Source organism: Chiroxiphia lanceolata, chromosome 20 (assembly GCF_009829145.1).
Source record: "Chiroxiphia lanceolata isolate bChiLan1 chromosome 20, bChiLan1.pri, whole genome shotgun sequence".
Lineage (NCBI taxonomy): Eukaryota > Metazoa > Chordata > Aves > Passeriformes > Pipridae > Chiroxiphia > Chiroxiphia lanceolata.
This window is the reverse complement of record NC_045656.1, coordinates 2,278,621-2,305,303: the sequence shown is the minus strand read 5'-3', so window position 1 is coordinate 2,305,303 and position 26,683 is coordinate 2,278,621. Positions and strand designations below refer to the sequence as shown.

At 47.9% G+C, this 26,683-nt stretch overlaps 1 protein-coding gene across 1 annotated transcript in view; it reads right to left on the bottom strand.

Annotated features, from left to right (window-relative positions):
* Positions 1-26,683, bottom strand: part of GALNT17 (polypeptide N-acetylgalactosaminyltransferase 17) — a 219,308-nt gene that overhangs the window by 6,461 nt on the left and 186,164 nt on the right. The window contains exons 7-9 of the mRNA XM_032707475.1: positions 10,046-10,231; positions 7,020-7,157; positions 5,314-5,409 (exon numbers count right to left, since the gene is read on the bottom strand). Coding sequence (XP_032563366.1) covers positions 5,314-5,409; positions 7,020-7,157; positions 10,046-10,231 — 420 coding nt within the window. The remainder of the gene's footprint in view (positions 1-5,313; positions 5,410-7,019; positions 7,158-10,045; positions 10,232-26,683) is intronic.

The window sequence follows — 26,683 nt, the reverse complement described above, 5'->3', positions numbered from 1 at the left end:
TGGGCTGAGAGAACTGGGATTGTTCAGCCTGGAGAGGAGAAACTTTGGGGTGACCCAATTGTGGCCTCCCAGTGCCTGAAGGGACTACAAGAAGATGAAGAGAGACTGTTTACAAGGGCCTGGAGTGACAGGACAGGGGGGAATGGATGTCCACTGCCAGAGGGCAGAGTTAGATGGGATATTGGGAAGGGATTCCTCCCTGGGAGGGTGGGGAGGCCCTGGCACAGGTTGCCCAGAGAAGCTGGGGCTGCCCCATCCCTGGAAGTGTCCAAGGCCAGGTTGGAGCAACCTGGGCTAGTGGAAGGTGTCCCTGCCCATGGCAGGGGGTTGGACTAAATGTCCTTTCAAGGTCCCTTCCAATCCAACCCATCCCATGGCTTTCTGATGGTGCTGTGGGGCTGCTGCACTGAACCCTCCTGGTGGTGAAAGCTTTTGGCAAATGGCCCTTGGTGAGATGTGGAGGAGCAGAGGGTTTGTTTGATGCCCAACATGTAACTCCCCAGCCTGTGGGAGCAGAGCCAGGGCCCCATCCCAAGGGATTTGGACAGCACCATCCCTGGATTCATGGTTATGAGCCGGAGTCAGACCCTGCTACGTTGGAACGAGATGGGCTTTAAGGTCCCTTCCAGCCCGATCCATCCTGGGATTCTGGGATTCTATGACAAGACTCCTTGTCTCACGGAAAGGAACAGGTACATACAACAAAATAAAATAAAATAAGATAAAAAAAGACCAGCTTTCTCCATGACAGAGGAAGAAACCACCCAGATGTCCCAAATGTGCAACGCGAGTTCTTCGCCGTCTCCCGTTCCCGAAACGTTTCCTGCCACGTTCGGGATTCGCGTGCCAGACGCTTCCCTTTTTTATGGGATTTGGCAGCCTGTCCTCAGACAGTTGGCCCCGTGCCCACCAGGCACCACGAGTTCTGCTCTGACATGTTATTGCCTAATGTGGTGGGAAAAATAAGTAGAGCAAAAATCCAACCCTTGCGCGGGAACGGAGCAGGGCGGGGGCTGAGGGGAGACAAACATGGATATGATGCAGCAAGTGCATCTATTGATGTGTCATGTACTGTGTAAGAGAGGAAAAAGAATTCCCAACACGTGTCTGGACCCTGACAGAGGCTCAGCAACAGCCACTGCAGCCTCCAAGCCTGTCCCACTGCAAACCTGAGGGTGATTATTCCCAAAAAATCCTGTCTAACTTGTCTAACTAACTCCTCAGACATTTAGGGAATTTTCTTCTTTTGGGATGTTTACACAGAACTGGAGAATCCAGGAATGGGTTGGGTTGGAAGGGACCTTAAGGATCATCTCATTCCACCCCCTGCCATGGGCAGGGACAGCTTCCACTAGCCCAGGGTGCTCCAACCTGGCCTTGGATACTTCCAGAGATGGGGCAGCCCCAGCTTCTCTGGGCAACCTGTGCCAGGGCCTCCCCACCCTCCCAGGGAGGAATCCCTTCCCAATATCCCATCTATCCCTGCCCTCTGGTAGTGGGAAGCCATTCCCCCTTGTTCTATTCCTCCATCCCTTGTCCCAAGTTCTTCTCCAGCTCTCCTGGAGCCCCTTTAGGCCCTGCAAGGGGCTCTAAGTTCTCCCAGGAGCCTTCTCTTCTCCAGGTGAACACTGCCAGCTCTCCCAGCCTGGCTCCAGAGCAGAGGGGCTCCATGCCTTAATTCTTTTGTTATTTTGAGCTGAGGATCCCAACCCAGCCTGGCACAGGACAAGAAACAAAGGGAAAACCAAGACAAAGGACCAGTGGAGAACAGTCTCAAGCTCTTACCAAGTTAACCATTAAAAAGTGGTTAATACTGGGGAGGTCTTAAACCCCTTCCTCAATCCCGATGGCCCAAAGCCACATCCCCAGCCAGACAAACTGAGTTACACCTGGAGCCTCTGGGAACATCCTTCCAGTTAAATCACAATCTGGGTCAAACTGAATCTTGAAAAATTCCACTCTCTCAGGTACCACTTTGGGAGGCTGCTTTGCCCTGGGCTGGAAAAGCCCTCCAGGATCATGGAGTCCACCCTGTGCCCCATCCCCACCTTGTCCCCCAACCCAGAGCACTGAGAGCCACCTCCAGTCCTTCCTTGGGTACCTCCAGGGATGGGGACTCCACCACCTCCCTGGGCAGCCCCTGCCAGTGTCTGACCACCCTTTCCATGGAGAAATTCCTCCTGATGTCCAACCTGACCCTCCCCTGGCACAACTTGAGGCTGTTCCCTCTCCTCCTGTCCCTTGTTCCCTGGGAGCAGAGCCCGACCCCCCCCAGCTCCCCCCTCCTGTCAGGGGGTTGCAGAGCCAGAAGGTCCCCCCTGAGCCTCCTTTTCTCCAGGCTGAGCCCCCCCAGCTCCCTCAGCTGCTCCTCATGGGACTTGAGGGACCCAGGGCCCCCCAGCCCCCCGATCCAGGGGGAGCAGAGGGACACAGAGCTCAGGCTGATTCCTCCCAGCAAACCCACCCCCTCCCCAGTCTATCTTGTGGGATTATTATTTCTGCCTGGCTGCATCCCAGGGAGGGGAGAAAGTTAATTAGACATCTTAGCACCTGGGAAATAAAAGCCTTGCTGACCTTCATTGACTCTATTGGAAAATAATTTAGGGTTGTTTGGCTTCCCTTCTGCACTGAGCAGCCCATCAATTAACAGCCCTCAGGAAAATGTTCACTATTTGCCTTTTAACACAATTTAATCTGATGTGCTGTTTCGTCACCTGTGTCCCACATGATCCCAGTATTGATGGGTTTGTCCTCAGGTTCTGCTGCTTAAATGGGCAAAACATATTTTATCCTATAATTAAATGAAATGCTCTGCTGGGTGAACATTATCTTAAGTTTTATAGTATTACAGTGCTTTCTATCACCTTAATACATCACCATAGTTCTGTCACTCCAATGAGGTATTACTGTATTATTAGTGTAATACATCATTACTGCAAGGTGTTTGCATGATGAATTGCTTCAAAGATGAAGCCATCAGGCAGGAAAAAAAAAAAATCCATCAGCAGGCTGAACATAATTACAGGATAAAAGGATACTTCATGATGGAATCTGGTCATGAGTTGACCTGGAAGTGAATGAAAGCAGAGAGAAGAGGAAGCTAAAGAGAAAACATGAGAAAAACCCCTAAAATGTCACTGGTAAGTGATACAGAGGAGGAGCTGTGAGTAAAGCCAAGGTCTCATCTGCATTCAGGGCCACCACAGCCAACTGCATCCAGCTCAGGGCTCCAGGCTGAGCTTAAAGCCAGGAGGAGAGAGCAGAAATTCAGGATCGAGCACAGACTACCCTGCCTTGATGGGATAAATCCCTTCCCACACAGTAGGTCATTCCCCCATCACCCTGTGGATCTACAGACAGAAGGATGATGTGGGGATGGAAAGAACAAGCACACCCAGCTGCATCCAGCTCAGGGCTCCAGGCCAAGCTTAAACCCAGGAGAGGGATAGAGCAGAAATTCAGGATCGAGCACAAACTGCACTGCCTTGATGGGATAAGTGGGAAAAATTCCTCCCTGGAGGTCATCCCTCTTTCTCCCAGGTGGGCTGTGGATCTACAGACAGAAGGATGGTGTGGGGATGGACTTGGAAAGAACAAGGACTTCCAAGAACATCCCACCACCCCCAGCACGGCAGGGAACAGGATCCACAGCCCCCTGTCCTCACCCCATGACAATGCCAGCAGGGAACCCACACCTCCCCCTCATCTGCTGCTGAGGAACCTGCTCTTAATTAAACTAAATTTAGTTAAAATTAAACTTCAAACATGTCTGGGATGGGCCATAGGATCAAGGAGAGAAAGGGGGATTTCAGGACATGATGTGCAACTTGAGCACCACCGTGTGTGCTTTGGGATGCTCAACAGCTCCAAAGGAATTGCATCTCCTTGTGGGTTTATATATATATATATATATCTAAAAATGAATAAAAATTTTATATATATATATTTATATATAACAAGTGTTTACATTGCATTCCCAGCAATAAATTACAACAAGCAGCCCATTAATTAAACAGTTGTAGAGAAAGTCCAATTTTGCTGCAAATTTCAAAGCTCCTGCACTCACTGACAACTACTCTAAAACCAGCATTTCCAAAGAGTTTAAATCATGGAATGTATCATGAAACAAAAGAACTGCCAAGAACTGGCTCTCAGTGGGAAGAGGGAAGGGACAATGTGGAGAGGGAAGACCAGGAAGAATCTCTGCTGAGGTTGGACAATGGGAAGCAGGAAGGGAATCAGCAGCACTGCCAGGTTTGGCCTCAGAACTTCAGGTAGGAGAAGAAAACGTAGTTAAATTTAATCACAGTAACTGAGGGAAAAACAAATAACCTGCTTTCAGCCATTTGTCTCAGAGCCCAGGGTTAGCAGGCAGTGTCAGCCTAATCCAGTTTCTCACCCCATAATGCACTTAGAGGTTGAAGTTTCCATCCACAAAGTCCAAAAGGCATTTTGTGCCATTTGAGAAAAAAATTGTGTGCATTTAAGCACCAGCTTTGTTATATTTAGCAATGACTGGATCAGCCCCAGTTGCCTGATCTTTGTTCAGAGGCAGGGGTAAACCAAAGGGAGATTATCTCCCACAGCTCAGTCCCAGGCTTAGGTGGCTCCCGAATTTTCCAGTTCAGGCTCAGATGAACTCTGGGATTCCTCAATCCTGGTGAGCCTGGAAAGCCCAGGGTGACCACGGAGTGAGAATGGGATCTTCCTGCATTTCCATCACTTGAACTAAACATCTTTTAGCTGAAAATGAACCTCCTGGAGCGTGTTGGACCCCAGATACCCCACAATTTTGGAGAGGCAAAAAGAGTGGTAGAAAAGTCATGCAAAGGGAAATTCCAGCCAGGGTGAGATGGAGAATTATCTCAGCACTGTTTGTTTGCTTTATCCCATTGGGCCATTTTTATTCTGCTGGGTGAAAGAAGAAGAATCAGGGAATCATGGAGTGGTTTGGGTTGGAAGGGACCTTAAGGATCATCCTGTTCCAACCCCTGCCACAGGCAGGGCCACCTTCCACTATCCCAGGGTGCTCAGATCCCCATCCTAACTGGTCTTGCATTGTGTCCTGCTCATGGGCTATTTGCTCCCATCATTATTTACCCTTGCCTGGCAGATTTTTTTCCAAACTTTTACTTGCAGCTCTGCCACAGTTCTGGCAGAATCCAGAAAATCAGGACATGAAGAGCAGCTGGGAAAATTCCCTGTGATACCCGAGGTGTTTTTAAATAAGCAGCTGGGCCTGATCTATTGGAGAGTGAAGCCAAGAGACAAGTTCCACAGCCTGCTGTGCCCTCTGCCAGTGTGCCCCCTCACCTGAGGCCCCCACCCATGGCATGGGTACAGGATTGCTGTGTGGTTCTCCTGAGGGCCCTGGTCCAGGCACACGTCCTTGGCCTTGTTGTTTCGGAGCTGGAAGAAAGAAAAAGAGCAGAGTTATGGCCCTGTCTCACCAGAGATAAAGAAACAAAAGATGCTCAGCCCTCTCCTGCTGTAGAAGGTGTTCTATCACAGGGAATTATTGGGCAGGGAAAGGTTTAGTGCACTGTGTGTTTTCTTTAAATCCAGGGCTAATGGTGGTTGATTTTACACAGTCATCACCATTCCAAGGAGCCAGTTTCCCTGGACAGAGTTTTCTTCTCTTTGCTCATGTGTGGTGGGAACAAAGCCAGTCTTAGGCTGCCAGGAGCCCAAAATCAATGCAGGATTGCTCAGATTTCGGTGAAAACTGAACGGCAGGGGGGAAAAGTCCAGCTTGGAAAAAAAAAAGGAGGGATGCAGGAGGAGAGGCAGAGATGGTAGAACACTGTCATGAACTGAGGGACACACTTTGGAGGGGCCAGGAAAGGGTGGGTTTGTGGTATAAACAGCCACCAAACCCTGGGCACCAGGGCTGGTCCCCAGAGCTCTGCCCTTTCCAGAGCTCTCCCCTTTCCAGAGCTCTGCCCTCTCCTCCCTCCAGGCTTCCCAGGCAGGGCCATAATGCAAAAATGCCTTTGGAAACAGGCTGGGAGGGCTGGGGGGGTTCACCTGGAGCAGAGAAGGCTCCAGGGAGACCTGAGATCCCCTTGCAGGGCCTAAAGGGGCTCCAGGAGAGCTGGAGAGGGACTGGGGACAAGGATGGAGGGACAGGACAAGGGGGAATGGCTTCAAACTGCCAGAGGGCAGGGATAGATGGGATATTGGGAAGGAATTGTTCCCTGGGAGGGTGGGGAGGCCCTGGCACAGGTTGCCCAGAGAAGCTGTGGCTGCCCCTGGATCCCTGGAAGTGTCCAAGGCCGGGTTGGAGTCACCTGGTCCAGTGGAAGGTGTCCCTGCCCATGGCAGGGGGTGGGACTGGATGAGCTTTTATGCCCCTTCCACCCCAAAGCATTTTAGGATTCTGTTATTCTATGCAAATACTTGCTGGGAGGTTTTAGCTTGCAGGCTTTAAGTAACTTTGATTACAAATCTTTCCTAAAATTATTCCCATCTGGGAGGCTCAGGCTGTGCTTCAAGGAGCCTCCTCCAACTGCCACGATTCCATCAGATCCATTGCAACAGAGGATTTATCATTAGTTCCCATAAATGCCTGTTTCTATGTTCTCAGAACGGTTTCAAAGCCAGCAGAGATTGAATTAAGTCTCCTTACTTTATCTTGTCCTTAAGCTGTTGTGACAACACACTGTATCCTACAGAGACCTTGTCAGGAATTAGGCTGAGCTTAAGTCACAGGGTTTTATAAGATGACTGTGTATTAAAAATATACAAACAGCTGCTTAATCCATGCAGTCAATGGGAAATATAGATAATTTTCTGTCAATTCAGTAAATGATGTATTAAAATATTTTACTTTATATGGTCTCCGAGATCAGAAATAAATCCCCAAACAGGTTTTTAGAAGAAACTGGGAACAGATTGCTACAAATTTATATAATTAGACACAAATAGTCAGTTTTGATTCACATTCCTCTCCTTTGAGGCGATTTCTCATCAGAGAAATATTACCAGTCTGAGCTCAGGGGCTGCTCAGCCTTAATTACCTCTCCATAAGCAATGGTGTTGTTGTATCTCCTCATTTCTGGATAAACGTGGTCCAGGTACCACTGGAAATTTTTACACTTCAGGCTCTTCCTCAACGCTTTTCTCTCAGAAACATCCCCGATGTCAATCCCTGGATTCTGAAAAATAAGGACACAGCACATCACTGAGGGGTTCCTCTTCAAAAAGATTAAAAACTAATGTATTTCCCTGAGGTTTTGAGGCCCTTTCCAAACTGCCTGGAAGCTCCATGAAGAGGCCACGCCAGGGAATTCTGGCTGAAATCATCCTCCCAAGAATCCCAAGGAAAATGTGGCTTTCAGAGCCACAGCCAGGAGGTGACACCAGCTCCTCTCCTGGGGTTTAGGGACACCCCTGCAATGGTGGGACATGCTCTGGTCCTGGGGATAATTTAGGAAAGAGAAGCCAAATGGAGAAGAAAAGGTTGTGGAGGAAACATGGGAGGTGCAGTAATGATGGGGGATCTTCTCCCTGATTCCCTTTGGGATCCACCTGAGAAACACTGAGAAACACCCGCTTTTCCATAATATTTTGTTAAGGGGAAAAAAAAATCCACAACAACCAAACAAACATGTAAAAATCCCAAATAAACAAATAAGAAACAAAAGGGAAGGGAAGGGAAGATTTGGGAAGGGAAGGTTTGGGAAGGGAAGGTTTGGGAAGGTTTGGGAAGGTTTGGGAAGGGAAGGTTTGGGAAGGTTTGGGAAAGGAAGGGGAGGGGAGGGGAGGGGAAGGGAGGGGAAGGGAGGGGAGGGGACAACAATAAGGTTGTTTAGGCTCAGACTTCCAGCTGCAAATGGACATCAGGGTTTAAAAGGTGGGAATGCCAACCCCTGTGTGGGCACTGAGCACCAAACCCCTTCCCTGACCCCCCCACGGGGGTGTGACCCCACTGAGACACAAACAGAGGAGGGTTCAAAGGTAGAAACTAAGGGGGGAAAGAAAGAAGCAGAAAGGTTGAAGATTCCGATATAACAGAGCCAAGGATCCAGGATAAACATTCCACAGGGACAGAGGGTGGGGCTGAACCTCAGAGAAACCTCTGGACCATTTGGACAATTCCAGGGTGAAAAAGTCTCCCTGGAGACATGGAGGAAGCCACTACTTGAGCAGATTTAAAAGCAAAGCTGTCCCCGAGGGATAATCCTACAGGAGGTGGGAGCAGGGGCTGGAGAGAGCTGCCCCCCTTTAACCTCTTATTCCATCATGGAATTCGGGGAGCTAATGCAGCAGCAAGGAAGCCAAAGGCACATTGCAGCCCCTTTTCCTCCTTCCTACAGGTGTCTGGGTTTCTACTTTATTTTAGCTCCTGCTCTTGTCTTTGCAGTGATCATTAAATACAACTGGGATAGCAATTTTCCATTACAACGCTTGTAATGATCTTCTAATGAATTATTCACTCTGCTTGAGAAAAGACACCATTTTAATGTGCCACTGGTAGCTCAGAGGTAAAAATAAAGATGATTCAGTGCAGACAGGTAGGGCAGGCTGAAATCTGAGTGGACAAAATGGGGTGGGACAACAAATCAATCAGGCAGCACCTGAAATAGCAGGGCAGGGGTTTGCCTTGGGTTGGAATTCAGTGGCACCACAAAAGAATTCCGTGTATAAAATCCTGCCCCAGCAAAAGAGGCTGCTCGAAAATTAAATCTGGATTTTTCAGGGTATATAAAATTCTCCAATTGATTTTGGGTTACCCAGACCCACCCCCAGTGCTGATCCGTGTGCTCCTGCCTTTTCCAAGCTCTACAGGACCTGCAGCTTCCCAATGGGTTTTAAGCCCTTCCTGCCCTGCTCTGAAGCTGTTCCTGAGCAGGTTGGTGGTGCCTCGCCTCTAAACAGGAATCAGGCTGAACATCAGGATTTAAGATCTCTACTTATGGGCATTTGGGTCTTGGAATCTCTTTTCAGAGATCCCTAAATTCCCTCAGTCCTACCACTCCTCTCCCAAGCACTGGAGCAGTGCCCGTGGCAGGCAGTGCCCTCCTGCAGCTCCCTGGGCAAACAGCTTTTCCTTCCATCTCTATGCAGATATTTCTTCCTGTTTTTAAACCAACTACCTCAGGAGTCCCCAGCACCCCCAGGACCACCAACCTGCAGCACAGGCACCAATTCTGTACAAATTCTGGGACTGCTGTGGCTCCAAATGCCAGGAACTCTCCACAGGTGCAACCTTTCCTCAGGAAACAGCAGCAGCTCAGATTTTTTAGGCTGTATTGTTTTTCCAGAGGCCCTGGAGCAGTTGCTGCCAGCTGAGGATGCTGCTGCAGCACAGCAGGATCAGGATCAGGATCAGGATCCCAGCAGCTCTTTGCTGAGATCTGCCAAGCAGGAATATTTTGGGGGTTACTTTTAGCACCAAGAGGGTGGCTGGAAATAACTGCTCACATGGGCTCTGGACACTCCTGGCAATGGTTTCACCCCTTGTTTTCATCTTCTTCATCTTTGACTACTTATACCAAGTGTTGTGTCTCATTGTCAGTCCATTTTTACAGACACCTCATTAAACCCCCTTGTCTGTCGAGATCCTTAACAAAGAATGTTAAACAGCATTTTTAGGAATTTTAGGAATACTAGCAAGCTGAAGGTGCTAGCAAGCTCTCCTAAAACTTATTTCCTACAGATTTGAAGGCCTCAGTACCTCCAGGGGCAGGTTCCAGGTGACGTAGAACCATCTCCCAAACCCGTCCCTCCCTAAGTACCACCCTTGACACGCCTCCTGAATTTGAGTCAGAGGTCCCAAAGACCCCTTATTTTCATCTCCTTCATCTTCCTCCTCATCTCCTCTGACCCTTCTGGATGGGTTTCAAGGCTCCTGAGCAGTTTTGACTACTTCTACCAAGTGTTGTGCCTCGTTCTCAGTACATTTTACAGACACCCTTGTCTGTAATGATCCTTAACAACGGAGTTAAACAGCATTTTTAGGAATTCTGGGAATACTAGCAAGCAGAAGGTGCTCGCAAGGTCTCCTAAAACCTCTTTCCCATAGATTTGAAGGCCTCAGTACCTCCAGGGGCAGGTTCCAGGCGATGTAGACGTGCCACTTGTAGTCGTCCATCCACACCTCGGCCACGCGCAGCGCGTTGCGCTTGGTGTAGAACCCGATGTTGTTGTTGTAGGGCTTCTTCTTGCGCTCGATGTGGGCCACCCTGGAGCAGGGCAGGACCTCCATGCTGCCCCCACACAGCCACACCTGCAACACAACCCACAGAACCGTCAGCAGCACGCTCTGGGCAGGGGAAAGGGGCAGCAGTGGTGGGGGTTGAGCAGAGCTGGGAAGGGGAAACCCATGGCCACGTTTGGCCTCTGCTCACCGGGGGGAATCTGTCCCCTCTCCATGGCACAGGGGTTGGAACTAGATGAGCTTTAAGGTCCCTTCCAACCCAAACCACTCTATACTTTACAGGATCATGGAATAGGCTGGAAGGGACCCCTGAGGATCATCGAGGATAAAAAGGGAGAAAAGGAATGCTAAAAGAAAAAGAAAGAATTAATTTTTTATAGTGTGTTATAACCCTCTCCTCCCACTTCCATTCCCTGCTGGAATGGAGGTGGGCTGAGATGGTCAGGTCCATTCAAAAATCATATTTTAAGGAGATGGCACATTAATACCAAGATCTGGTATATCATGAATAGCCTGATGTGGCTGCTTGGCCCTGATCCTCTGGGAAAGGTTTTCCAGAGGAAAGAAACCTACAGGTACAGCAACAAAAGTCCTTTCTCTGTTTCAGCAGGATGTGGAGTCTCCTTTGCTTTTTCCTAGAGGTTTCCAAGAGAATTTATTAGTTCAGGATGAAGCTGTGTTGGGATTTCCAGCAGGATCACAGAATGTGCTGAGCTGGAAGAGACCCCCAAGGATCAGGGAGTCCAACCCTCAGCCCTGCACAGGCCCAGCCCCAAGAGTCACCCCCTGTGCCCCAGAGGATCAGCCAAACCCTCCCTGAGCTCTGGCAGCCTTGGGGCTGTGCCCACTGCCCTGGGGAGCCTGGGCAGTGCCCAACCAGCCTCTGGGGGAAGAACCTTTGCCTGAGATCCAACCTGAGCCTGCCCTGACACAGCTCCAGCCATTCCCTGGCTGCTGTCACACCGTGTAGGATCCAGAGCTGAGTTTACAGTGATGCTGCTCCCAAATAAAAAGGATTAAGCAACTGGAACAGTTCAAACAATTGCAAGATCTCCTCCTGCAGAAGGGATGAGTCAGTGGAACATATGGCAGGGACAGATTTCTCCCACTTGAAAACATTTGTTCATTATTGTTCTTTCACGTGCTCTTTAAAATTCCCTTAAATCACACTTTGCAAGTCATCAAATCTTTTAAGATCTTCTTTTTACCTCACAGAAAAGGGAATTTGCAGGAAGACTTGCCACACCTGGGTTCTTCCCTCCCTGTTTGTCACCACTGAGAAGTTATTTACCTTACAGCCAGGTCTGCAGGACACCAGGAAACCATTCCAAACACACATGCCAAGCAGGCCTAATAATGCCAGTGTTCCCTATTCTGCAGCCTGCTCTGCATTAGCATTTTGCACAGTTATTATAACACCCAGTGTTTCTGGGATCTCCTCCAGGCTCACCACCTTTCCTCCCATCTGTGGTCCCGGATTTTTACCGACTCTGCTCCGTTGGCTCTTCCAGCAGCACCAGGAGCCTCCTGCCTGGATCAGCTGCCCCGGGGGCACCTCTGAGGGGGAGTTTTAGCCCCCCCAGTGCGGGGCACGTGCATGTCCCAAGCCCAGGTGACCCAAACAAGGACACCTTCCCTGGTGCTCCTCCTGCTGTTCTCTCTCCTGCTGCAGGAGGAGCCCACACTAAAAATAAGCTCCATTTTATTAGTTTGTGCATGAACGTGAAGCAGAAAACCCCCATCCTGCTCCTGCTCTGCTGTTTGACCTCTCAGAAGACTTTTAAATACAATTTCCTGCCTGCAGAGTGAATTCAGAGCTGAGCTCCTAGAGGGTCATCATCCCTCCCATCCTCCACACCCCACCTCTGCCCAGCCAAGCCCTCCAGGTCTGCTCCAAGATTTGCAAGGGAGCAAACCAGACTGGAACAAAGCAGTTCTAAAGGAAAAAAAATATATATTTGTAAAGTTTTATTCCCAAGGCAATAGACAGGAACTGCCTGTGTTTCTTGCCTGCTCAGTTCTTTAGTTTCTCAACCTCTTGGTGAAATCAGAACACTGAGTTCTGCCCTTGGGTGCTCCCAAAGGTGCTGGGTTCAACCACAACATTGAATAAACCTGCCAGTCCTGGGTGACCCCAGCACCACCTGGTTCTGTAGGTTTGGGGATTTGTTTGGTTTTATCCTGATCTGAGGTCAGAAGAATTATTTTAAAACTGTAAAATTAATTAAAATGTCATTTTCCAGCAGCCTGCCTCCAGTCCCACTGTTGTCCTTCTGTGCTTTAGTTAAGTAATTCATGTCAACTTTCTTAAATTTCTGGAATATCTGGACAAACTACCTGGAAATTCACCTACTGGAGTAACCTGAGAGCCTGTGTACACATCCATGAGTCAGTTCCAGAGAGATCAATACAAATTAAATCCAAAAATTACACAAGGAAAGACCAGACTTCTATCTGCCTGACCTGTCAGCATAAATTTTTAAAAAATCTGGTTTTACGAGGCATTTCTGAAGAGTTCTGCTGTTTTGTCCCTGCACTAACCATGACTGAACCCCACAGAAAGGCCCCAGAATTTGAACCAGAAGGACTCAGTGGATCCCCATCCTCACATGCCCTGATGTCCCAGCCTGTAGCTCTCAGACCCTGAGGGCAGAAGGTTCTTTGGGAACCCTCATTTATGTCCCTATTTGTCCCATAAAAGACCTGTAACACAGAGATTATCTTCCTGTTAAGGAACCCTACTGGATTTTTCATGTTCATGGCAAATAAACCCACGGTCCCTTCATTTGCTGCAAAGAACAGCATTAACAGGACAATCAGCCTGGAGTTTTTCTAATCCTTTGAAGAATTATCTCCTAATGGATAGGTAATCAAGAAATTAGGTAATCAAGAACCAGCACATCAAAACTAACAAAAAAAAATTGGTGTTGTCAAATTAATTAATGCTTAGCCTATTTAACAAGGCAGAGTCTTTATATTGCATCCTACAAAGGATGAAATCATAGAATCACAGGATGGTTTGGGTTGGAAGGGACCTTAAGGATCATCTCATTCCCACCCCCTGCCATGGGCAGGGACACCTTCCACTAGCCCAGGTTGCTCCAACCTGGTCTTGGACACTCCCAGGGATCCAGGGGCAGCCACAGCTTCTCTGGGCAACCTGTGCCAGGGCCTCCCCACCCTCCCAGGGAAGGATTCCTTCCCAATATCCCATCTAACCCTGTTTTCTTTCAGTATGAAGCCATTCCCCCTTGTCCTGTCACTCCATGTCCTTGTCCCAAGTCCCTCTCCATGGCTGGCCCCTAAAGGCACATTCAAATATGATATTTATTTTAAATTTGATATAGGTTAAATATGATATAGGTTAAATACGATGAGCAAGTCTCAAGTTTCCCCCTTGTTTTCTGACATTCAGATTCCCACATGCCCATTAACTTGCCATTCATTCACCCAGAAAGTGATGCAGAATTAAAAATAGAATCATTCCCCTCCAGTGAATGAGGGTGACTCAATAATGTCTCCATCACTCCACACACAGGAGGGATCAAAACCCAAGGAAAGAGGCTGGCATTTATAAATAACCAGTTGACACTGAATTCTAGTGAAGAAATCCCAGGGAAACAAACAGAAAACAAATCCATCACCCAGAGATCTTTGATGTGTTTTGCAGAAAGCTGCTGGGTGAGACACTTGCAATTATTTTCCAAGCAAAATGTCCTAAGAATTCAACGTGGAAAAGGAACCATTTGTCTCAAGCAGTGAAATGTCCGAGTACAGCTGGCACTGCACTGACAATCCACTTTCTAGATGCTTCTGCAAGTGTGAAAAGGAGCCCTTGGAGGGACGTTTTTGCTCTCTGCAACTCCCTGAAAGGAGTTTTGAGACAGGTGGGGGTCGGGCTCTGCTCCCAGGGAACAAGGGACAGGAGGAGAGGGAACGGCCTCCAGCTGTGCCAGGGGAGGGTCAGGTTGGACATCAGGAGGAATTTCTGCATGGAAAGGGTGGTCAGGCACTGGCAGGGGCTGCCCAGGGAGGTTTGGAGTCCCCACCCCTGGAGGTGTCCAAGGAAGGACTGGATGTGGCACTCAGTGCTCTGGGCTGGGGACAGGGTGGGGATGGGGCACAGGGTGGACTCCATGGGCTGGGAGGGCTTTTCCAACCCTAATGGTTTTATGACTCTGAGATTCCATGATTCCAGGAGATGGGTTTGGATGCTCAGATGCTGCTGAGCACGAGGGGCTGCTGCCTTGGCCCCCACCTCAATCCTTCCAGCAGGTCAGAGCTGCTTCCTCCACCCTGTGCTGTCCCCTCTGCCCACCCCCGGGGCTCCCCTGGCTGCAGGGGAGCAGCACTGGAGTCCAACCAGCACCACTGAGCAGCACAGGACACCCACAGGGGAAGGCACAGCCACAGCTCTAACAAAAGAGCAGGGAAAAACCTGGAAAATACAGGTTTAATGCATAAATATTAAGAAAATTTGGTCCCCTCCCCAGGCTCCTGCAGGCAGTGAGCAGTGCTGTGGTGCCACTGCCAGGGAAGGGGAAGACACAGTTATTAACTCCAGGAGAGTGTTTTTATCAGCACACACTGAGGCAGGAGCTGCTTCCCCTGGGATGTCAGCAGAACTCAAACATCCCCCTTCTCCTCACTGCAAGCCCTGCAAGGGAACTCGGGCTCACAGCTGGATTTTGCACAAGGAAAGATGATGGTGGGGAAAAGGAATTCTGCAAGAGCAGAGGGGAAACTGGGGCTGGTGCCTCTTCCTCCTCCAGCCAGAGCAGTGCCAGGGTGGTGTCCTGTCCCAGCACCTCCAGGGGGAACCCAGAGTGCTGGCAGCTGGACTCTGCAGAACAAGAATTATAACAACAATTATAATATAATAGTTATTGTTATTATTATTGGAAGAAGAAGAAGGAGAAGAAGAAGAAGAAGAAGAGGAGGAGGAGGAGAAGTAGAAGAAGAGGAACAGGAAGAGGAAGGAGAGGAAGCAGAAGAAGCAGAAGCAGCAGCAGAAGATGCAGAAGAAGAAGCAGAAGAAAGAAGGAGGAGAAAGAAGGAGAAGGAGAAGGAGAAGGAGAAGGAGAAGGAGAAGGAGAAGGAGAAGGAGAAGGAGAAGGAGAAGGAGAAGGAGAAGGAGAAGGAGAAGGAGAAGGAGAAGGAGAAGGAGAAGGAGAAGGAGAAGGAGAAGGAGAAGGAGAAGGAGAAGGAGAAGGGACAGTGACTCCCTCTTGTCCTGGACGTGGAGCTCCAGCTGGAGTGTGCTGTGACATCTGTGATGAACACTGACAGCTCCCATTAAAGGATCCTGACTTTATTTGTTTATAACTTTGCCAAATTTTAACTATTCCAACTGAAATCCATCCCAGAGCAGCTCCAGCCTCCTGCAGATAATGCAAAGAGACAACATGTCTCGTGGTGTCAAGATCTGTCTGCAAGGTAAACTTTTAATCTCTGAATCCATTGTGACAGAAGGAAAGAGGGGGGGGGAAAGCCCATTCCAAACTTTCATTGCACCAACTCCAGGCTTTTTCAGCTGATAACTTCATTTCTAAGGTGATTAGCAAAGCCAGGCCTTAATTAGCCATAGATTTCCCATTTAACAGCTTTGCCTTATCTTCACCCCCCCTCCCTTCTTTCCAAAGTAACTTCCAAAGTTAAGGGAAAAAACACAATTACTCAGGAAAGCTAAAATAATACAGAATGTATCAGAACAAAGAGCTAAATAAGAAAATTGAGAAACAGCAAAAAAAAGGCAGAGAAATAATCATTTCTCCACGTGCTCCTTTGTGCAGTTCTGAGAGACGGTATCTCTCCAAATTATTCCTTTTGTCAGAACAAACAACATGCACAGACACATTCCCAGCCTTTCTATCCTTTCTGTTCCCACTTTGCTGTGTCCCATTCCATGTCCTCAGGGCCCAGGTTGTGCTGCTCCTCAAGGTGCCAGAGCAGCCAAGGGGTCAGGAATGGGATGAAGGGGTTGCTCCCCCAAACCTCTGTGCTCAGCAGTGCCCCAAAACCTTGTGCCCACTCAGCAGGAGGACTTTTATTTCCCTGTCACAAGGCTTGTGGTGACACTCACATCCCCCAGCCAGCCTGTTAAATCCCAATTCTGGTAAATAAACACCTCCACATGGTTGGCTGGGGGCTGTTTATGGGTGACAGTCACGTTGCAGAACCCTCAGACCCAGCAGGCTGGCTGATATTTCATATTTTTATGTGTATATTTATAGAGAGATGGATGTTGTGTCCTATATCATCACTGAAATGCTCCTCCAGTCTCCTGTAAATGCCACTCTCTCCTGGAACCATCAGAGTGGGGAGCTGAATTAAGGTGAGTTAAGGAACCACACACTCAGCACATTCTGGGATCCTGCTGGAAATCCCAACACAGCTTCATCCTGAACTAATGAATTCCCTTGGAAACCTCTAGGAAAAAGCAAAGGAGACTCCACATCCTGCTGGAACAGGAAAAGGACTTTCATTGCTGTACCTGTGGGTTTCTTTTCTCTATCATGAGCCCCTGGAAAACCTTTCCCAGAAGATCAGGGCCAAATAGCCAAATTGTCACTAAATCCTTCCAAAATTATCAGGATAATAAAACTCTTTTTAGTGTTAGTGAGCATAAATTACTTTATTCTTGGCCAGGAGGTTTGTGTGTGACCAACAAAATCTTGGCCTCCACACAAACCCTGATGCAAAACCTTTTCACCTCTTTATGCATTTTAGCAAACAAAGTAATTAATGTTCACTGGTTCTGAACTACATAATTCTCATTCATTAATCAGTATTCTATCCACTACTGGTTATTAATTCCTCACTGTTCATGTCAATTAGTTCATATTTTTAGTCTTTTTAGGATCTTTTTCCTCTGTTAGGGAGTTTCCAACACGAATACTGAGTCTCCTCTTTATCTTTTTATTTCTGCAGAACATCCTTGTGGTCCATAAATTCTGCATTCCAGATGTCCAACACTCCATCTTTCCCTCCCAGGCTTTGTTCACTGAAGCAGATCAGAGTTAGTTTATCAAAACTTAACATTTCATAACTTTTCCCAAGTTATTTTCCCACAAAAGTACCTTATGACAACTTTGCTAAATTCTGGATAAGAGGAATTAAGAGTAACCAATTTAAGAATAACACACTATTTATAATTAATAGATATTGGTTATGATTAATTAAAACAATTAATTAAAAGTTGATTAAAACCATTAAGTAAAGTTATTTTAAAAGTTCTATCGTTTCCAACAAGATCAGGCAGGGTCATCATGTGCCATCTCCTTAAAGTAGGAATTTTGAATGGATCATATCCAAACCTGACCATCTCAACCCACCCCCACTCCAGCAGAGGATGGAAGTGGGAGGAGAGGGTTATAATAGAGTTTAAAAAATTCATTCTCTTTCTTCTTTTTGGCATTCCTTTTCTCACTTTTTATCCTTACAGATGATACTTTGGACAGGCTCCTGTCTGTCTTGTGCCAGAGCAATAAGAGAAATGCCCAAATTGTCCAGTGCCCAAATGTCTTACCTGTCCTGCTGAGAGGATTGAATTAACTCCTTACAGAATGACTACTTTAAAATGCCAAAGCAGGTGCACAACCCACTCCACAAACCCCAACCTGCAGCAACACCAGGGAATAACCACTTTTCACCCTCTTAACTCAGCAAGGACCATAAATAATTTAACATCTGAGGTTTTGCAGAGGTCAGAATAAAGCAAGATTCCCCCCAGTGCAGAGCAGGGGTGACACCTCCCCAGAGGGGAGTTTGCTCCAGCTGGAGGCTTTTCCAAGGAAAAATTTATGCTGTGCTTCCCCAACAAATGCAACACAACCCCTCCTAAATAGTGCATCACCTACAACACAAGACATGCAATAGGTATGGATCTGACTTTATCACCAGGTAAGATATGTGAGAATGGCCTTGGTGGGAAGCTGGAATTAAAAGACTCTGATCACAAAGCTCAGCATGGGGAGGATTCCTTGGAATGACAAGTGCCCACATCCTCCTGGCTTGGAAAAACAGCTGAAAAGCAGCTTTTTGCTTCCCAGTGCATCGGGATTGGTGCTTTAATTGCTGCAAAATTAAACTATAGCAGAGCCACTGTAGCTCTGTCGGTTTAGTGCTCCCAAATTATTTTTTTTTAAAAAAGAGGAACAGAGTATTTTTAAATCCCATCTTGAGAACACTTGGAGAGATGCTCTCACACCTGGACTCCCAGTCTTTGCTGGAGCTGGAGCCAAAAATCTGTCCCCCCCAGCTGCCACCTGGCTGAGAGCACATCCCTGCAGAGCACAGAGCTCCAGTGCTTTGGAAATACCTTGGGATGGATCTGGGTCTTCCTAATAAGTTTAGAGCTGCAATTCCTCAGTGCTCTGATGTTATCAGGCTTGGCAGCATGACAAGGACCTGATTATGTTGTAACAGTATAATGCAAAGATTATTACAGACTCCTAAAAGACAAGTGCCTTCAAAAGAGCACCAACAATCCCTGTAAGCCCTCAGAAGGAGCAGAACCTGCTGGGCTTTACACACTCCTGGTACAGAAATTACCTGCAGGATCTGACCCTGAACTGCTTGGAGGTTGCTCTTTTTATTTTATTATTACATTTCCAGTAATGTACCAAAAGCATCTTGATCTCATTTTCCTATTCCCATTTCTGTCAAAGCTGTAAAAATAAAGCAGCATAAATAGCTCAACAGAATTTTGATCTATTTTTCATGCCCAAAAAGCCTTCAGAGAGAATTATCTGTAGATGGTTCTTTGGACTAACACTATTCCATGTAGGGAGTGGCAGGAGGAGGGGGGAACAATGCCATGGATCATCTGAACCATCAGAGGCAGTTCTGAAGCAGAATTATTTGTGCAGAGACACCTTGGGGTGTGATGGAGCAGCTCCTGAGCTGACAGGACCCAGCTCCACCAAGCTCCTTCCAGGTCTCTCAACTCCAGCACATCCCAACTGCAGCATTTGGGATCTGGAATCACAGATCTCCTCCCAGCAGAGCCTGAGGGGGAAGGGGCTGGAAGGGAGCCGAGCTCCTCCAGGGATGTTCCTAGAGGGATGTGACTCGGCCCATCCTCTCTGCAGAACCTGCTCAAACAACTCCTCAAAAGAGCAGCTCGTGAGCTCGGAACTGGAGGAGGCAAAGGTAGAGGGAACATGATTTGGGGTGGGGTCTGTGAGTCCATACACACATGAACACACACACAGGAGGTACTTTGCACCATCTCAATGCTCAAAGCCAGGCTGACAATGTTTCCTAAGCTCTCCAATGTTTTGGCCTCAGTCTTCCTCATTCCTTTTGCTTGGAAAGGCTGTGGGATAGTGTGGAAATGAGCTGGCAGTTTATCTAAGGCTCTCTACCTTAGTTTTAGATCCTGTTCCTCTTCAGAGGGGTTCACAGCCCATGGCTGGTGTACAGTGTGCCCTGGGCCTGCTGCCACTGAGGGAGCTGGATGTATCTGAGCCAGTGGTACAAATGTGCTTTGGAAAAATCATCCCAGAATTATGGAATGGTTTGGGTTGGAAGGGACCTCAAAGCTTATCCAGTTCCACGGGCAGGGACACCTTCCACTAGCCCAGGTTGCTCCAACCTGGCCTTGGACACTTCCAAGGATCCAGGGGCAGCCACAGCTTCTCTGGGCAACCTGTGCCAGGGCCTCCCCACCCTCACAGGGAAGGATTCCTTCCCAATATCCCATCCAACCCTGCCCTCTGGCAGTGGGAAGCCGTTCCCTCTGTCCCGTCACTTCTAACTCAGCATTTTCTGGGATTCTCTGGTAGGATCATCTTTACCCCACAGGAACACAGAGAGCTCTGCAGGAAGTTTGTAGAGAGAACAATTCACCACTGCAACTGAAAAAAATGCACTAAAAAAGTGAAATAATGAGTCCCAGAGTCCCAGAATGGTTTGAGCTGGAAAAGACCTTAAAGATGATCCAGTTCCACCCCCTGCCATGGGCAGGGACATCTTTCACCAGACCAGGTTGCTCCAACCTGGCCTTGGGCATTTCCAGGGATCCAGGGGCAGCCACAGCTTCTCTGGGCAACCTGTGCCAGGGCCTCCCCACCCTCACAGGGAGGAATCCCTTCCCAGTATCCCATCTATCCCTGCCCTCTGGCAGTGGGAGGTCATTCCCCATTGTTCTGGCAGGCACCATCAGCTCTTGAACATCACTCCTTCAAGCCAGGCCAACTCCAGAAACATTTCCCATCAGGACAGAACAGCCTCTGAGACCCACTTCTGATTTTAAATTTTGAAGTCCTGTGTCTGGGGGCAGCATTTAGGGTGATAACTGGGCTGCAGCTGCTTCATCTGTCCCTCAGACACTCCAAGACCATCCCATGGACTCTCTCTTTCATCTCCAGATGTTTCCAGACCAAGTGGCCAGGGCTTGAACTCAGCATTAGATGTCAGTTTACTGAAGAGCACAGCATTTCCTTTATGGAGATAATGCTTTGGGGGCTGTTTTCTTGATGTAGACACACTTTGGGGGCTCTTTTTATGATGTAGACACACTCTGGGTGAATGGCCACTGCCTTCAGAGCCCTTGACTTTGCTCCCAGCAGCCAGAAATTCAACCTTTCCAACAGCACACAAAAAGAACAGCCAAGAGGACCAAGGCTGTGCAATGACTGGGGACAGATTTGGAAAGGGATGGAAGCAAAAATGTGTCTGATACAAAATGATTCTTCCCTCCTGTTATGCACAGAACTGATTAAAACCAGAGTTGAGTCCTCTTTTCATTAACAACAGCATTAGCACAACCTAATCTTGAGCAAAGCCCTGTTTGGATGTTAATTCCTGCCCTCCCTGAGCCCAACAGCACAATTCCCACTGTCTTCTCCCAGAGCCGGGGTTTCAGATCCCTCTCTAAGCAGCAGCAGCTGCTGAACACAGGAAGGATTCCATGGATTTGATGAGGGATGGGGTGCATATTCCTGCACACCCGGGTGTTATGTCCTCCACGGTACAAAAACAAGATACATGCAAATGTATCTTGGTCAATCATGCTCTCATGGAGCATTTATAATATTATAATATTATTTCTCATAATTAAATTTCTATTTATAATTGCATTTATTATTTATAATTATATTTATTATTTATAATTATATTTATTATTTATAATTATTATTGGATTATTCATCATAATTAAAGCATCACAGGGGCCCTGAAGAAAATACTCCAGGTCTGCTGGCAGAGCAGCTTCATGAGCCCTCCATAAATGTAACTCAACCAAAGCCACTGAGGGCAGAACACATTTAGGATTGCACTGTGTAGGGTGACCCAACCCACTGGAACAAGAGCACCTCTGGTCACAGCTCCTTCAGGAGACCTCAGGTAACTCCAGATGAGCAGCAACCTTCCCCCAGCAGAGCCACAGCCACCTCTGCCACCTCTGCCTGCCACCAACCTGGCCCAGTCCTGCTCCTGTGTCCCACCACTGGGGGAGGGAAGTGTTGGCTGAGCTGATCCTGGGAAAGCTGATCCAAGCCTGAAGCTTGGCCAGCTTGGAGCTGGAAGTGAACTACAACCCTCCAAAAGTCCCTTCCAGCCTGAATTACCCTACAATTCGAGGCAGATGTGTGGAGGTCACCGTGAGGACACCACTGGGCTGAGGCAGAGAGGTGTGAAATCCTGCCCTGGTTCTTCCACTGAGCATCTTGACAGGTAATTTCTGTGCTACCTGCCTTTGTCCTCTCCTTGTCCAACCCCTGTAGTCCAACTGAGATAGCATCACATGAGGAGAGGGGCTGTCACAACACCTGGATGGTTCCTACTGCAGTGCCCGAGGCCCTTCCAAGATCCTGGAATAGAAGGATTTTCTTCTTACTGCAAGGCCTTTAGAAATGTTTTAAATTTAAATGCCTACTAGAGTGTCTTTCATATATTTGTAATCTTTGAGCCCTGTGAGTTTTTCCAGTTGAGGAGAAGATCCCTTCAGAAGTTCTCCAAGTCTGCTCATCCTCCAAGAACTCTTTATTCTTTCCCTCTTCACAGACACTGTAAAATTATTCCTGGACAGCTGGTGTCCACAGGGACCAGGCTGAAAACCAGCTCTGAGGTGTGTCCAGGTTCCTCAGAGCACAGAGGAGATGGGACCATCCATGTGTGATTCCAAGATGGATCAGGGTACATATTCCCTTTGGTCACAGAAGAGCACAAAAGGCCCTGAATGTGGCCTTCAGGGTGTGTAAGAACAGCAGGCTGGTGGACAAGGAAAACAAGGTTGGGAATCTTTTAAAGCTCAGTCTCTGCTTCAGCTGATCAAAGGCTTTCAGTGAAGTTCTAACACAGCTGAAGCAGGAGAAGAGAGCTGAGCAACACAGGCACACTGCCAAGTGTGGAGGGATAAACCTTAAGGAATTCTGACAGGCAATAAAGGCTCCGTTTTCCCGAGCAGTCACATCTCTCGAGTGAATTAAACTGTAAGTATTGGTGTGAACACTCATTTCCCAAAGAGCTGCAGGAGCTTCATCCAAAGGCTTTGGATCAAAGCAAACCAAACCACCTCTGGACAGGTCATGGACTCGAGGAATGGTTCATTTACAAAGTTTAGGAATTGATATTATATATTTTGTATGAAATGGGCAGCACAGGGACAGTGGTAAAAACACAGGAACACTTTCCTGCATTTATCTGACAGGATACTGTTTATTCATTTGATACACGTGTTACCACTCCTGTGCTTTCCCTCATCATCTTCTGTGTAAAACTCTCACTAAATATGCAATAAATGGTAAGAATTTCAGTTCTAAGTCCACAACCGAGATCCCTTGAGATCACCTAATATCCATTTGTTTCTATTTTCATCCTACATCCCTTTCTAAAACCACTAATTAAGAATAAGAAAACCTGTAGAATAACAATGCCCTGAGTCACTGCAAAACAACCCTGGCTAGCAGCACTACATCCCATCAGCTCAGGAGAATTTCAAGATTGCATTTTCACAACAGCAGCTCGGTCCTTGTCTTCTTCCCTGGCTCCTCCTGTCCTTGATCTCCCAGTTAGGGATAAGTGCAGTGGAAGGGATACAAGCCCACAATGCAGATTCAGACTGTCACCCCAACAGTCATTACAGAGCCATAAAATAGCTCATGTGGAATCCTTTTTGTTGATCAAAATAATCCATGTTTTTTGTAGCCAGGAACACACACACGCTCAGATATTTTATCCCAGCACAAGGAAAAGTGACCATTCCCTGCAACTGAGAGCCTCCAAACCCACCAAGAAGTAGGAAAATGTTGATTATCCTCTAATCAGACACTTCCAGGAACATCATTTGTACAGCTCATCACACATCCTGCTCTGGGCTCAGTGTCCTGTGGGAAAACCATTTCCTCCATCCCATCCCCTTCCAGCAGCTCCCAGACTGGGGAGGGATAAGTGGAGCTGGCAGGGAAGGAGGCCAGGTTGCTCAGGAGGTGAGTTCCTCTCCCATCCCTCAGTTACAGCCAGAGAGCAGAGAGTCCAGGGAAGAGCAGGGATTTCTTAGTCAGGAATTCCCCACTCAGAGAATTCAAGGCCAGGTTGGACCAGGGGGATGGAACAAACCCATCTTTAAGTTCACTTCCAATCCAAACCATTCCATGTTTCTATGATTTTTCCATGCCAGCAGCTCCCTTCCTAGAGGATTGGTGGATGCAGCTGGGTTTCACTCTGTTCCTCAACAGCTCCTCCACATCATCTGTCGCCAGGGAGCAGCTGAGGTGTGGGCAGTGTGGCTTCATGGAAGAAGAGGGAGAGCTTCCAGATGAAGAAAATACAGGAGGAAAAGGGCAATGAGGAGCCCACGTGGTGTGGGTGCAGCTGTCACAGCACCCCTGGTGCAGCACCACCACAGGGAGGTCCTGCTGTGCTTGGCCATGTTCTGAAGCAGTCCAGCAGGACCCCCCAGGCCGTTGGTGAGATCGACACCCAAAGGCAACAAGTGCTTTGTTCTGGACTGGGACACAAAGCCAGCAAAAGCTCTGGTGCTGCCCCAGTGCTCCAGGCAGCTCCCAGCAAGGAGAGGCTTCCACAGGCAGAAGAGCCTGGATTAACTGTCCCACCCTGTGGGGACAAAATGGCTTTGCCACGTCCTCAAAAAGCAGCAAGTTTAAAGCTCTCCATGATGTCACCCACCCCTCTGGCCAAGTTCCTGGTGCACAACTGCCTAGATGTTCATCAGGTCAGGGCACCACAGCTGCTGAGACAGCCCTGGGCCACCCCTGCACAGCCCTGGCCCCTCTCTCAGCTGGATCAATATATTGGAAGTCACCTGTTACAACACAGTGGGAAGGAGAAGGGACCTGCTGTGCAGGGCTTTCTGATGGACTTTGGTGAGGCACCAGTGAAGATCTGAAGGACAAGATCAAGTCCCAGAGGAGCCTCCTGCCTTGGTGGGATGGGTGGGAGCTCAGAACACTCCAGAAACTTTGTACCAGGGGAAGGGCTGTGGGAAAAGCCACCCCTGTGATGCAGCAGGAGGGCAGAGGCTGAAGTGAACAATGAGACCAGACTGTTCTCTGTTAGTTTGGTCTGAGAAACTGGACAAGGTGGGAGGTCCCAGTGTGACTGTCACTCAGTTAATCCATTCTGCCACGTTTTCCACCAGGAATAGGAGGCATTTCCCAAAGCCATCTGGGTTCTTCTCCCAGAGGCTGGTTGGGCACTGATCAGGTTCCCCAGGGCAGTGGGCACAGCCCCAAGGCTGCCAGAGCTCAGGGAACATTCCAAGACAATGCACTGAGTCTCATTTAGAGCTCATCAGAATGTCTGTATTCCTGTGTTTGCATCAAGTTCAAAATTCCCAATAACCAACAATAAAAATGAAAGCTGTGAGCGGAACAAAATTTCAGATTTGGTGCAACAAAAGATCCTCATCAAGTCTGCACTTTTCAACTTCAGTTTTTGGAAATTTTTCAGCTTTTTCTGACAGGCATTTCCAAACACAAAGGCTGTAAATGAAGCATCACATACTTACAAACAAGACTGTGGTGGTTACCCAGCCACGTTCCAAATTCAGCCTCCTCTAAAGGAGAGATTCATCTTGCTCTGAGCCCTCTTCAAGCTTTCCTCCTGTCTCTCCAAGCACTCAGTCACTCACACGTCCTGAGCTGACTTTCATTAAATTGAGATTAAAAGGACTCTCTCCACAGACTGAATCATAAAATGGAAAATGTCTCATTTCAGCTTTTGCCTCCAAATCCGAGACTCGCCATTCAAGGGCAGCCCAGCACTAATAACCTTCCTGCTGAAGCAGCTCCTTCTATTTTCTTCCTTTCAAAAGGCATGACAGAGGCTACAAAACCCAGAGCAGCAGCACAGGACACGTTTTCAAGAACAGATTTACAGCCCACGTGTGCTTGGACCTGAGGGAACGGCTGGAGCTGTGCCAGGGGAGGGGGAGGCTGGATTTTAGGGAAAGGTTCTTCCCCCAGAGGGTGGTTGGGCATTGAACAGGCTGCCCAGGGCAGTGGGCACAGCCCCAAGGCTGCCAGAGCTCAGGGGGCATTCCAAGACCATGGATGAGTCTCATTTAGAGCTCATCAGAGTGGAGGATGTCTGTATTCCTGTGTTTGCACTGAGTTCAAAATTCCCAATAACCGACAATAAAAATGAAAGCTGTGAACGGAGCAAAATTTCAGATCTGGTGCAACAAAAGATCCTCATCAAGTCTGCACTTTTCAACTTCAGTTTCTGGAAATTTTTCAGGTTTTTCTGATAGGCATTTCCAAACCCAAATAGAAATAATGAGTTTTGGAAACGGGAATGTACAAAGTGAACAAGGCAGAGGAAAAGAGACCATGAGCAGCTCTGTGTCCTCGGGTCATCCCCAGTTTTGTGAGTCACTCCTCGTTAATTTGTTCAGATTTCAACACCAATCTTTATTAGTCCCTCATTCATCTGCATCCCTGGGCTTGGTACCGGGACAAAATGATAAATATAGACATTTCCTGTGAAAACACAAAGCCAGAAGAGATGGAAACAAAACAGAAATTCAGAAGATCCCTCTTTGCTTTCTCCCAGATTGACGTCCCCAAATTTTTCTGCTGGACAAAGTGCCCATTGCTGCAGCCTCAGGGGCTGAGCCTTTGATGCATCTCTCTGTTCCTCCAAGGTTATTCAGAAGGGCTGCTCCAACACTACTCATGGTTTTGCAAGTCATACCAGCATGTAAAGATATTTATTTTATTTTATTTTATTTTATTTTATTTTATTTTATTTTATTTTATTTTTTCACCTGTGAGTCACCAGGCAGCCCTAAAGTCACTGCAGCCCTTAAAGCAATGAAAAGCCATCAGCCAAATTCCCTTTAAAATGAAGCCTGGGCCACAGTCTGGCTCCACTTCAAATTACACTTCTAAAGTGTGAGCCAAGTCCTTGAAGGAAAATGGGAATGCTCCCATCCACTCCAACAGGCTTTAAATCAGCTCTAAACATGGTCCCACGTGCCAAACTCAGCAGGGCTTCACCTGGAAGGTGCCTCTGCCATCATCAACACCTCCCAGGGCTGAGGTTTCCAGCAGA